This window comes from Cynara cardunculus (genome assembly GCF_001531365.2).
Source record: "Cynara cardunculus var. scolymus isolate 2C chromosome LG 4, CcrdV1, whole genome shotgun sequence".
NCBI classification, from domain to species: Eukaryota; Viridiplantae; Streptophyta; class Magnoliopsida; order Asterales; family Asteraceae; genus Cynara; species Cynara cardunculus.
This window is the reverse complement of record NC_037531.1, coordinates 18,571,039-18,583,935: the sequence shown is the minus strand read 5'-3', so window position 1 is coordinate 18,583,935 and position 12,897 is coordinate 18,571,039. Positions and strand designations below refer to the sequence as shown.

General features: G+C 35.3%; 2 protein-coding genes and 1 non-coding gene across 3 annotated transcripts; 2 read left to right on the top strand and 1 right to left on the bottom strand.

The window, feature by feature from the left end:
* Nucleotides 1–1,350: 1,350 nt before the first annotated feature.
* LOC112511034 (protein FAR1-RELATED SEQUENCE 8-like) lies at nucleotides 1,351–5,298 on the bottom strand. The gene is made up of 2 exons (XM_025116404.1): nucleotides 5,202–5,298; nucleotides 1,351–3,809 (listed from the first exon to the last, which is right to left on the bottom strand). The coding sequence occupies exon 2, from the start codon at nucleotides 3,807–3,809 to the stop codon at nucleotides 1,566–1,568; it is 2,244 nt and encodes a 747-aa protein (XP_024972172.1). The 5' UTR covers nucleotides 5,202–5,298; the 3' UTR covers nucleotides 1,351–1,565.
* Nucleotides 5,299–5,901: 603 nt separating this feature from the next.
* LOC112511036 (haloalkane dehalogenase) lies at nucleotides 5,902–12,286 on the top strand. The gene is made up of 11 exons (XM_025116405.1): nucleotides 5,902–6,227; nucleotides 7,270–7,345; nucleotides 7,435–7,529; nucleotides 7,738–7,831; nucleotides 7,948–8,024; nucleotides 8,821–8,948; nucleotides 9,626–9,697; nucleotides 10,815–10,885; nucleotides 11,491–11,566; nucleotides 11,680–11,823; nucleotides 12,026–12,286. The coding sequence occupies exons 1-11, from the start codon at nucleotides 5,949–5,951 to the stop codon at nucleotides 12,063–12,065; spliced, it is 1,152 nt and encodes a 383-aa protein (XP_024972173.1). The 5' UTR covers nucleotides 5,902–5,948; the 3' UTR covers nucleotides 12,066–12,286.
* On the top strand, nucleotides 6,564–6,646 carry TRNAS-UGA. The gene has a single exon. It is a non-coding gene; the product is annotated as a tRNA-Ser (tRNA).
* Nucleotides 12,287–12,897: the final 611 nt, after the last annotated feature.

Genomic DNA, 12,897 nt, shown 5'->3' with positions numbered 1-12,897 from the left:
TAAATATTTTTAAAAAAAATATTAATTAATTAAGATAGGTAAGGTAGACCATATTTATTTTTATTCACATTATATTATTAGTGATTTGTTTCAACTATATTTTAAAATATTACAATTGATTAATCTTTTAGGATACCATTTTTTTTTTCAATTTACATTTTCATCAACTATTTTGTCAAACACGATTTGTTTATCGGCTGCTTATAATCTAACAATTAGTTTATCAGCTATCAGCTTACTAGTTAGCTTATCAGATAGTTTTCCAAATATAACCTAACATTATCACTTACCTTATAGCTTATAGTAAGATTCTGATCTATGTATATTTCATATTAACTAAATTTTATAAATTAAAATTTTGGGAAGCCATCTATTTTTTAATCAACCATCAACTAGTTTATCAGCTATCAACTTACCAGCTAGCTTATCAGATAATTTTTCAAACATATCCTAACACTATCACTTATCTTGTAGTGAGATTCTAATCTATGTATATTTTATAATTAATTAAATTTTATAAATTAAAATTTTGAGAAGTCATCTATTTTTTAATTTCACATGTAATTCATTCGTGAACTAATGGTTATGTTTTTTTTTTCTTTATAAAGAGTATTGTGGGCTGGTTTGACTGTTTACGGAGAGTTGGTTAGTGTTTCGTGAGATATGAATGGATATGATAAGATTAGTAAAATGATTAATTTATTTTTTTAATGAATTGTTTATATATTTTATAAATTTTAATTGATTTATGTAATTTATTAAATTATAATAAAACAAATATTTATTATAACAAAATACATAATGAAAAAACGTTTATCAAGGCGATAAAAAGGACGTCAAAATATAAAGTTTATTAATTTTCAATTTTTTTATATCTTTTATATATTATTTTTATCATAAATATTCAATAAATTACATAAATTAACCAAAATATAGAAAATGTATTAAATAAAATTTTGAGACAAGTAATGTGAAAGTTTAAATAAGAAATAATACAATTAAATAAATTTAAAGAATGGATGAGATGTAAAGAAAAGACGTTTTTGATGTTTTAGAACATAATTAAGTTTTTATTTTAAATAGGTATGTTTGTAAATTATTGGCTTCACGTCTGCTCCACTTTGTCATATAAAAAATCTGTCAGACATGAAACATTGATCCTTGTTCTGTTATGTCGTGTTCAATGTACCAAATGCATTTTTACAGAACAAATAAAAGTAAATTATGTTCTCAAGCCGAGCTTAAACGACATGTTAATCTACTATACTCGATTCATTAACAGTCTTACTCAAAGGAAAAAAATAACTGTTTTCATAAAGACAACATGATAAAAAAATGACCACAAATCGGAGGTATCAATCCAAGTTACTTTTCCATTATAGATGGGATCATGGCCAAACCCCCATTATACAACCATCCCTCTACAAGACTACACCAAAGTCGTATTATGGTGTCTAACATCGTAAAAACTGTACAAAATCACATGAAATACGATAACCACAAAGAAACTAAGAGAATCATGAGTACATATTCACATGTGAATAGAATCTTACAATTGTACCTCATTAACTTTGAGCCTGTTTGTCGGAGACTAACCGAACCTTGTTCAACGACTCTTTGAACGCTTGCCAAGCAACCATATAATGTTCTTGAGACGTCATCCCTTCCTCAACGACTTGTAACGCTTGTTTATGCAAATGCACGAACCACTGAACCGGGCTACTGACATCCACGTTATCCGAGCCAAGATCGGGTACGTACAATCGCTTAAAATCTTTCCTCCATCTCGAAAGAATATATTGGCTCGGGATTTCATCTATGCCATTATGGTTAAGTACGGATAACGCATGTCTACATAGGTAACCTTTGAAGTTGAAACAGCTGCAGATGCATCTGATCTCTAATCCTATTTTATCGAACATTACTTCAAGATTTCTTATGGAATTTCCCTCGGTTTCTTGCTCGGTGATCATGTATGTGACGATCAAGCCACTAGTATTCACTTGTGATATATTAAAGCAATTGGACATCATCTCTACTTCATATTGGAAAAGTGAGAATATCTGCTTTGTGTATACTTTGGAAAGCTGTGATTCATATGTGCATATTGTTCTTAACTTAGGGTTCGAGTCTCTTGATTCACAATCATCAAATGCTTCCTTTTGGATCTTGTTTTGGAGAACTAAATCATGCATCTCGAAAAATTCTTTCAAAGAAGTTTGTTGGTGGACGTACCCATGAAAAAAGGGAACTGTGGACTCACCTGGCTGAAAAGTGAACATCCCAGCAAAGTACGTGTCTTTCGAGTAAACTGGGGCCCACCGCTCTCGATCTTCGAACAATTTCCGTAGATATTCGTTGTCTCTGATTGCAAAACGTTGGATCATATCATCCCAAGCTACTTCAAACTCCTCTACTTTTATCGAGTTGTAGATTATGCTATTCAGTACTGTTGGTAATACTTCCGACTCTAAATTCGCCAAGCTTTCAAGAATTCTTTCGACAACGAGAGGCAAACAAAGGCGATGGTGGGCCCGAGGGAAAATCTCGGCGATTGCACTCTGCAGGGTCATACTCGGGTCCGTGATTATGGTTTGTGGAGGACGTCCCCACATACAAGTCAACCATGCTCTCAATAACCAAGTATACGTTTCTTGACTTTCGTCAGCGAGCAAAGCACAGCCGAGTGAAATAGTCTGCCCATGGTGATTCACCCCGACAAAGACCACCAACGGAACGATATATTTGCTAGTCAAACACGTTGTATCGAGAGAAACCACATCTCCAAAATACCCGTATGAAGCCCGTGCCCTGGAATCGATCCAAAAGACATTCCTTACATAACCATCATCGGTGAAATCCATGATATAAAAGAAGTTCGGGTTTATTAGCTGGACCCGACAAAAATAATCATGGATAACTTGTGCATCCCCCTTGTTCAGGTTTAAACGTTTGCTTTTCCCAAACTCGTTATCAAAGTCTCGTTCATTTGAGCTTCCGTAACATATTGCATCTACAATGGGGGTTCGATACAGCTTAATCGTTCGCACCTCCACATCAACGGTCGGCTCCAATTTCCGTTTTACTCCAGAGTCGGTTCTTTTGTGTGATTTGGAGTTTTGGGCTCTTTCGGGATCAAACAAATGGTTGTGTTCAAGCTTAACTTCATCAACCCGCCATCTACTCGATTCCACCAATCTCAATCTTATCATTGCTAAACAACCTGTTCTTGTTTCCTTTCTTCTACTACTTGCTTCTTTCAAGGTCTTGAATCCCTCACAATTGCAACAGAGAACCGCACCTCGTTTCTCTTTGCTGTTACGCTTTGTCCACGAAGATTTGACCCTAATGGCGAATCCGAGTTCTTTAGCATAACAATTATAGTACTTGTAAGCATCTTCATATGACTCAAATTCCATTCCCACAACTGGTGGAGGATTGTGCTTGCTCTCGGAGGGATCTTGTTGATCATCGGATATTGATGCATCATCCTGATTGTTATTTCCAATTTCAAGCATTTGGGCACCATCAGTATTGTGGTTGTTGCTTCTAAACTCGATCATTTGGTCCTTATCTTCAAGATCATTATTTTCAAACTCGAGGATTTGCTCACTGTCGTTTTCTTGTTCGTGGCTTTCAATGTCGAGGACTAGCTCACTGCCATTCTCCAAGTCATCACCTTCGATCCCAAACAATGATTCGGTCTCCACATCATTGTTTCCAATCGCAAATACTTGCTCACTGTCTATGTCATGATCACCACCATCATCCTCAAGCAGCTCTTCACTTTTATCAGAACCATCTTCCATCTTGAATGAGAATTAACGTACACAAGCAAAAGTTCATTATTTCGTTATAAGATACAAAAAACAGAAACCTTTATAGTATTGCACATAATGATATACCGACAATGTTTTACTTAAAACACTAAGGGGTTATTTGGTTGTTTTTCCATTAAGGTTGTATGGATTAAGCTGTCTGTACGGATAAAGGCCCTATATGTATGGACTAAGATGTCTGTACGATAAAAGCCCTATATGTATGGATTAAGCTGTTTTTCCGTAGCGTATAAGATACACCAATAATGCCCCATTAAGCCCATTCAGCCCTTTCTAAACAACCCCTTGAAAAGTAGATGCTGCTATAGTATGTATACTGCTATCCTCTTGTAATAAGAAATGAAAACATTTGTGTACAGAGAACACACTTCCTCATGGATGTCACATACAATGCATCGACTCGTATGCATGTGTGAGTGACATGGCAATTCCTTTATCTGAACTGTGACGTTCACTACTGCTACTCAAACATGATGAGGTTATGAAAAAACAGAGGGGTTGTTTCGATAAATTGTTCAATGAACATATTGAGGGGAACTGTTAGTGATGAAGATGAGGAAACCGTTAGTGATGAAGATCACTGTTAGTGATGACACATATAAACACCATTTTACCTATTCTTCTAGAAAGCATTTAGCGGATCTAAGTGGTTGAATGACCTTCTTCAGCTTTCTTTAACCGTCAACAAACTAACACAGCCAACTCTGTAAAGACACTCCAATTTACAGGTCCTACACAAATCGTAAGTTGTATCAGGTAACTATTTCAAGAAAGTTTTTAGCTTGGAATCTGCTCTTACTGATAAATAACCTCATATCATTTGCAGAAGCTAAAGTTAGACAGCTTTCAAACCCTAAAGATTGAATCTTTAACACTCGTTATTTACTTATATAATTCACTTCACATTCTTGCAGCAATTGGCCAAACTAGCAATATTTGCATTCAATTCAGCCTATATATATAATGTCAATGTCTATAGCTTTCCAATTTTCAATATTACATTCTCACTTGTCAATATTACTTCCCAAATTTTACCCACAATATTGCCGCCTCTTCTAGAACCTCCTCCGTTTAATATCTAGACTAGCAAGCCATACCCAAATTTGGATTTTTATTTTGGGCGTGTTCGTTTGGTAGGTAGCTATCATCAATTTGTTCATAAATTAGCAATTAGCAACTAACTAATCAGCCAAATTAAGCTCAAAAAGCAAAAAACCTCACTACCTCAGGTTTCTTAATCAGCAAGATTGCGAAATTACCAAAGCTAATTGTAATACGAACTGACGAACTCAAAACAAAAGGCGGAATTAACAATTAACATAGCAGCGAAGACAACAGAAGATGTGAATCAAAGAAACATACTTGAATATGGAGATGCAGGGCCGGCGACAGGAGCTTGGCGGTCGTATGAGAAAGAGTACACCGGCGGAATTGGGCGAAAGGGGGTGGTGAGAGTGGTTGTGTCAAAATCGGATTCGTTAATTTTACCCTAACAAACTATCTTCTGCCTTTCTACGGGTCCCGGATATTTGGAAAGTAATTTAATAAAAAAAATTCTTCCTATTATTTCATTTTTAAATGGATTTTAAAATGATACAATATTTTTAAACATGTTTAATTACCGGTGTAACCGGCTATCATGCTGATGCGGCGAGTGATATAATATTCAACTCAGTATTATTTGTTATTCAACCAGATTACATTTTTTATGCCAAAATGAAAGTTTTAAAAGTATGTTACCTAAAATAAGAATTAAGTTAAAATACGTTATTTTTTCATGCAATTTGCCCACTATATTAGTTCAAATTAAATAATCATATTATTATTTTAGTTTATTTCAAAATAAATGTACATTTTTTTAAAAATAAATTTTAATTTTCTATTTTACTGTTAATTATGAAATAAAGAAAATATCTTTTTTAAAAAGATAAAAAGGTCATTCAGTTATTTAAAAAAATTATTTTTATTATAGAAATTTATTTTTACAATCGAAAAGTAATATTTAATTATCATTTACTTATAGATAAATAATGAATATAGAAGAAGAAATAAAGGAAAAGAGGCGCGTGATCATTGAAACAGAAAGCATAAACTGATATTGGGTGGTTGATGGCTTTCTCTCTGCCTTCTCCTCCTCCTCTTAATCTTCCGACCTCATATTCTTCATCCACCGTCAACGGCCATACCATCGCCGCCGTCGCCGGCGCAAGAGACGCTAGGAGGAGACTGTCACTCACACGAACATTTGTCGCAAAAGCTTCAGAAAAGGACGATGAAACCCCATCGTTTAATCCTTTTGGTTTCGTCACAGATAATCCGTCAAGCCGGAGCGCCATTCAACTTCCTGAAGCTCCTGCTGAGGACGGAAACGTCGGCCAGATGCTCTATGTTAGTATTGTCAATAACTTAATTTTACTTCATTTCATGTTCTTCATATATTCGGAAATCAGAGTTTAATTCTTATTATTTTGTGGTTGATTGAAATACTTTTTTTTGTTTATTTGTTGAGTAAATGATCTTACATTGTGAGATTAAGTCAATTTTAGCACGCAAATGATAGATTGAGATATCGTGGATAAAAATATGTGCATCTATCAAATAATGATCTGTCATCATCTTATGCACGATAGATAGATTGACCATCACACCCGAGATCTTTGATAGTGACGGTATCCACTCATRTGGCCATGTTCTATTCGGAGGAATAAAATAAAATTGTCTTTCGGAGAGATGGCTGAGTGGTTGAAAGCCCCGGTCTTGAAAACCGGTATAGTTTACTATCGAGGGTTCGAATCCCTCTCTCTCCTTTTTTGCTTGTTGAATAGATTTGTTTCTTTATTGGATTGAATATATAACCTACAGAAAAGTGGGCTAATCCAACCAATCTTGCTTGTACAATGGAAAGTGCCACCGGTTTATCTCTCCAACGAATCAAATTGGCCAAAGGTGTGCGTTCATGAGCCCATGCTAAAGTTTCAATCAATTCCTGCCAATATCCACGCCAGGAAATTAAAAACATAAATCCAGTAGCCCAAACAAGATGTCCAAATAAAAACATCCATGCCCAGACTGATAAACTATTCATACCAAAAGGGTTGTTGCATATGAAAGAAATTAGGTAAATTCATTTTGTATTGAAGATGTAAAGAAATCCTTGGATTCATAACTTACAAGTGAACTGCAACTGCAAAATCTTAGATGGTTTAACAAACGTTGTTGGTTAACTCATGCAGCACTGAAACCGAATCAAAACAAATATAAGAATGTATATATGATCAATAAGTTGCTACAGACATAATTACACTTATCTTAGTTTTTATATTTTACTAAGCATTGGGTTGCTTCTGGCCACAATCTGAATTCTTACAAATGATCTCCTTTTGCAAAGATGTTGCAAGTTCTAACAAAAGCAGTGATTTTGATTGTATAGAGAATTGAAGATAAGGGAAAGGAATATGGTTCTTACATCAAATCTGGAGGCTTTAGATGGTTTGTCAGAGAAACAGGTACAAGAATTAATAAAACACACAGAGACACAAAGCTTAACATCCACTTACTTTTGGTATCTCTGGCATTTCATATTGGAACCTTGCAGGGTCTTCTGATGCCCGGCTTGGTCCTCGTGGAACTGTTGTTTTCCTCCATGGTGCTCCAACACAGTCCTACGGTTATCGAGTTGTGATGTCACAGGTTGTGATCTGATTCATCCATGTTAAATGTTTGATACTTAGATTCTTTCAACTGCTCTTTAGTAAGAAAGGACGGATGCCAGTTGGATCGATGAGTAGAGTGGTTCTTTAGTAAATGGTGTTTTCACATAATTGCTGATAAATGATTAACATGAATTGAATAATCCTGTTCTCAAGTAATTGTTGATCTTCTTCATATTTGTATTTAGATGGCCGATGCTGGTTTCCACTGTTTCGCGCCTGATTGGATAGGATTTGGTTTCAGTGACAAGCCACAGCCAGGATATGGTTTCGACTACACTGGTGTGTGATGTCCTTGGAGGAATATGACTATGTGAACATAAATTAATACTATTTGCTTTACCAAGTTATATGAAGTTCAGTTCCCTTGAGCAATCTAACCAAGTTATTATTGACAGAGAAAGAGTACCATGAACAACTGGATAAATTGCTCGACGCACTGGACATCAAATCTCCTTTCTCGCTGGTGGTTCAGGTTGGGACTAATTTGACATGCTATTTTTGGTGATTGTCTTGAATATGAATGTTTTGTCTAGCTCCTGCTGAGTGTTTGACTTCAAAAAATTTACACCTTTTTAGCACATCAACTATCTGCAAATATATCTCTTGGGAGTCTATCCCATAGACCACCAGCATGGGAGATATCAGACTAATGCCAACATAGATAGACCCCAAATATTAACTGTTGATTGTTTTTTATATGGAATTCTATCCCATAGACCCCAAGTACTTCACCCGAATTGTTCGTATTTGATATTATAGTCATTGTAGCATGGAATTACATAAAAGTCGAGATATCTTCGTTCATGTTTTAAAACATGTGATAGTTTTCAAAAAATTAATCAAATAAGCTCTTAATCCGTTTACACATTATGCACCAAAAATTATACCTTCTTATATGCCATATCTTTTCAAATTTCTAATTAAAATTACTTCCTTCTAACAACTCAAAAAATGGACGCACATGTATGTGCTTGGTTACTTCCCCAGTAACATTAGGTGTAAAAGTAAGGGGACAATGGTCATATCATATTTATAAACCGTTCATATCATCATAAAAGCAACCAACCAATGTTGTATATGTGGGTCTATCTGATTGTAGTCATGATGTTTTGGGTCAAGTGATCTATTTTCTGCAGTTACTTGGATGAATAGTAGTTTCCCTATTTCGTTGGTTGAAATATGTGTTTATACAATGAAATAATTAGACTCCTCAGTCTATTAATATATATGAAATTCACAAATCTAAGGTTCATTGCCTTGTATTGTAGGGATTTCTTGTAGGTTCTTATGGATTAACTTGGGCCTTAAAGAACCCCAGCAGGATATCGAAACTTGTAATAATGAACACTCCTCTGACAACTTCATCTCCTATCCCAGGATTATTTCAACAGCTCAGGTTCAAATTCTGCAACAATTTTTATTTTTTATTTTTTGTTGAATATGGTGCGACACATTAATAGGACTTCTTATCGAAGTATACATCACTTTTCAAACGTATGTTACCTTTCATCAAGTTTACTCTTTTGCCATGGCCATACATACATGAGGCACCAATTGGTTTTTGGATATCAATGAGCTCTTGCATATATACCCCTTTCCTTCTTTCTTTAAAAAATGATTTCACAAGCATAACTTTTTTGGTATTGATTTTTTGAAATTGTTACAGGTTTCCTTCATCTTTTAGATATTGAAATAATGAGCATAAGCTTCACATTTTTAATGTCATTTTTTCTGTAAATAATACCTTTATCCCTTCCGCCATCCCCATACATGCATGATGCATCAAATGGTCGCTGGATATCATTATGCTCCTGCATATACTCATGTTCCTTTTATTTGTAAATCTGATTTCACTAGCATAGCTTTTCTGATATAGGTTCTTTGAGATTGTTGAGGGTCCGTCTCCTCGTCCATGAAAAAATGAGATGGCTTCAGTTTTTCATGTCATTATATCCCTGTAAATAATATTTTTATTGAATATAAACGGATAATCCGATATAGCTGGACCAAATCAGGATCTCATTATGTAATCTATGTGCATCTGCTTATGATTTTCTCCTCCTTTTTACACAGAATTCCGCTGCTTGGTGAATTCACTTGCCAGAATGCTATAATGGCTGAGCGCTTTATTGAAGCAGGTAGCGCGTACGTATCCAATAGTGCACTTATTTACTACGAACATAATTTGAGTGTTTGGAAGTGGCAAAAATATACCAAAGTAGGAGAGGGGAATGATATACTTTTTTACTTTTTCTGAAGTGTGGGGCAAACGGCGCCCTTCAGCCAATTTCATTCTTTTAACTAACTGAGAAAGAATTTGCAAATTAGTACCRAAAGAGATGCTGGTATAATATGGGGTCTCCCCCTCCAGCGGGATCAGAAAAGGTTGTAATTGAACTTTTCACATATTTGATTGACGATTTGCAATTATAAAAGAGAGCAAGAAGTCTTCATGAATGTTGATTTACAACATGAAACTACATCAGCAGTTAACACTTTTGTTGGGGAATTTTCAAGATGGTGTTAAAACTTAGTCTTTTGGGTTGACTCTTAGGAAGAAAAAAGAATTGGTTTTGATGTATTTCACCTTTCCCACATAGGAGAAAAAGTAAAAAATGGGTATATAAATGGAATCGTTTCCTTAATATTAATTTAATAATTATGGAAGCTGTAGGGGCTCCACAAGGGTGCACCCTTAGATGCACACGACCATGGCACGTAATGTGGTGCTTTGATGGTGCACTTGTCCAATAGTGACAGAACTGGATAGTTGCGACAGTTTGGATAGGTCTGTTATAGTGACTGTTCGAATAATTGCGACCATTCACAATGTCATTCAAAGTGACAAGTGATTTCTAAGAGTTGTGTTGCAACAGAAACACAATCTCTTAGTTTCTCGAAATCCTTGTAAATCAATAGTTCGCGGGGATTATCACCAACCATGCATATGTTGATAATTCCAATGAACAATGGGGGCAATATTGCTTTAAGGATACAGATTACCCGACTTGAAGCAATAAGTTGTTGGTCGAATTATCATTTTCTAGCTATTAGTTTTAGAACCCCAAGCACAACAATTATTAATTCGGTTTGCCATTTATTCAGTCTCTAGGTAGTTAGTTTATCAATGGATGGGTATGCTACCATGTGACATCATCCATTAATCATCATCTTCGCATGAATTCTTATGTGCTGAGGATTTTTTGACGAACTATATGATTATAAAAGTGCTATCTTCTTACGAACTCCATTCTTGTGACAGCTATGTCCTGAAGGTGGAAAAAGCTGATGTTTATCGACTACCATATCTGAGAAGCAGTGGCCCTGGATTTGGTTTGTAAATTTGTCCTCGCTTTGTTCTTCTCTTGATGCTTGATAAGTAACAACATCGATGACTAAATTTACACTTGCTGCCTATTTTACAATCTACTAGTCAAGTTCAACAGCAATAATCAATATGTCTGTGATTCGTATATACGTAGATTAACTCCACACACAAAAATATAGGCCTTGGGCTCCTCTACATGGGTTGCCAGTTCGAGTCTCCTTAAGCCCACCAGAGATTTTCCTTACTGTTATCTTCAGGGCCCTTAGGATTAGTCTAGGTGCACGCAAGCTGACCCTGACACCCATGGTTACCAAGAAAAAAGATTATTCATCTCTTGAACCTCAGTTTTAGGTGATAACTTACTTATAAATACTACTAGACCTAGAAGGTTGTGAATGTCAAGGTACTACTATCCTATGACACCCTTAACTAGATAATGCTTGATAAATTACAAGAAATCTTTTTAACATTTGTTTTTCCTGTAAAGCAAATCTTAAAAAATAGCGTACACAAAATACATTGAAAATGAGATTGCACTTGATGGTCTAGGACAATATACACTAGTTTAATCATCCAAGTGTAATAATTGTACTTAAATTCAATGTTTTAGCTTTGCTTGAAGCTGCCAAAAGAGCCAACTTCAGAGCAACATCAAGCCAGATAGCTGATGGCTTCAAATCCGAGAGGTATAAATATATTGCAAAATGCATATCTTGTAGGAGTATTTTATCTTCAACACAATCTTACAGCCATTTACCTGCGATTTTCAAACTATAATTTTTTATCTTATTGATGTCAGGTGGGATGCACCAATATTAGTTGCATGGGGTATGTCCGACAAGTATCTCCCTCAGTCGATTGCGGAGGAGTTCCAAAAAGGAAATCCAACTGCGATAACTCTCAAGTTAATCGAAGGGGCTGGTCATATGCCTCAAGAAGACTGGTAACTTGTTTGAACACTTCCACTCTTTTTTTTTAGTTTTTTGCTAAAAGTAGCAGACAAGAAAAAAAAAAAAACAACTTCTAGGTCATTTTTAATTAAACCCGTACTTTTTATGATTAAATTTTGTTAATTATTTTTATATTGTGCCAAAAAAATTCTGGATCTGCCTCAGCGGTCTTACAATCTATTAACTTTCTTTCAGGCCTGAGAAAGTTATTGATGCTCTGAGATACTTCCTCTGATTATGATACCATTGTAAGTATACCTTTGTCTTGTGCCATATGGTATCCTTCTCCTGATAGTTACTGAAGGTTAAGGATACTTTCCTCGACTCTGAATATGATTGTAAACCTTCTTTCTCTACTCTATAAATACAGATTAGTGCATTGTATAGAATTTACATTTATTATATGTAATGTCTTTTTGCTGAGAATGGTGAGAACACTTCTGAGGAGTATTCTCTTATATGATCATTCACAAATATGGGGACCTTCATCTACTTCATCTGATTACTCACATAAAGCATGGACCTCCATCTACTTTCACATACCTTCAGTCACCTTCACATGCATGAATTTGTTAAAGTTTCGGTCATGATAATACAAGTAGGTATGTGGAGGTAAATGAAGGTCCATTGTTCTCACCAAAAAGAAGTTGTTTTGCCCGGAACTCCTATTTGATGGGTATTGGGATGGAAGCAACAGGTAAATTGTTCTAGTTCACTTGATCTCCACAAGGGTGAATGATTGTGATATCCATATTGCATTTATAGTAGATATTGGCTGGAAATTTATCCAATCACCCTAAGTGTAGCAAAGAAAACTTCAATCTTCAAAATATAGTGTTCATGCAAAGTTAGAAAGAGAGACTAAACAGTAGACAAACATGTCACGAGGGCCTAATCTTTGGTGCTATCAGGCTTGGATTGTACCTCAAGGGCGTGTTTGGCGCGTAGGACATGACTGAATATGATAAAACAAAAACTTGTTGTCTCATGTTTGTTGTGACATTAAACCAATAAATGATGGGACGGAGTGGACAAAATGCACACAAAATAGATAGAACAAAAATTTA

Bases quoted from the DNA above. Each gene is read 5' to 3' on its own strand.
- LOC112511036 (XM_025116405.1), top strand. From the start codon at position 5,949: ATGGCTTTCTCTCTGCCTTCTCCTCCTCCTCTTAATCTTCCGACCTCA. The intron at 7,346-7,434 runs GTACAAGAATTA...GGAACCTTGCAG, and splicing joins ATGGTTTGTCAGAGAAACAG to GGTCTTCTGATGCCCGGCTT. The intron at 7,832-7,947 runs GTGTGTGATGTC...TATTATTGACAG, and splicing joins ATATGGTTTCGACTACACTG to AGAAAGAGTACCATGAACAA.
- LOC112511034 (XM_025116404.1), bottom strand. From the start codon at position 3,809: ATGGAAGATGGTTCTGATAAAAGTGAAGAGCTGCTTGAGGATGATGGT.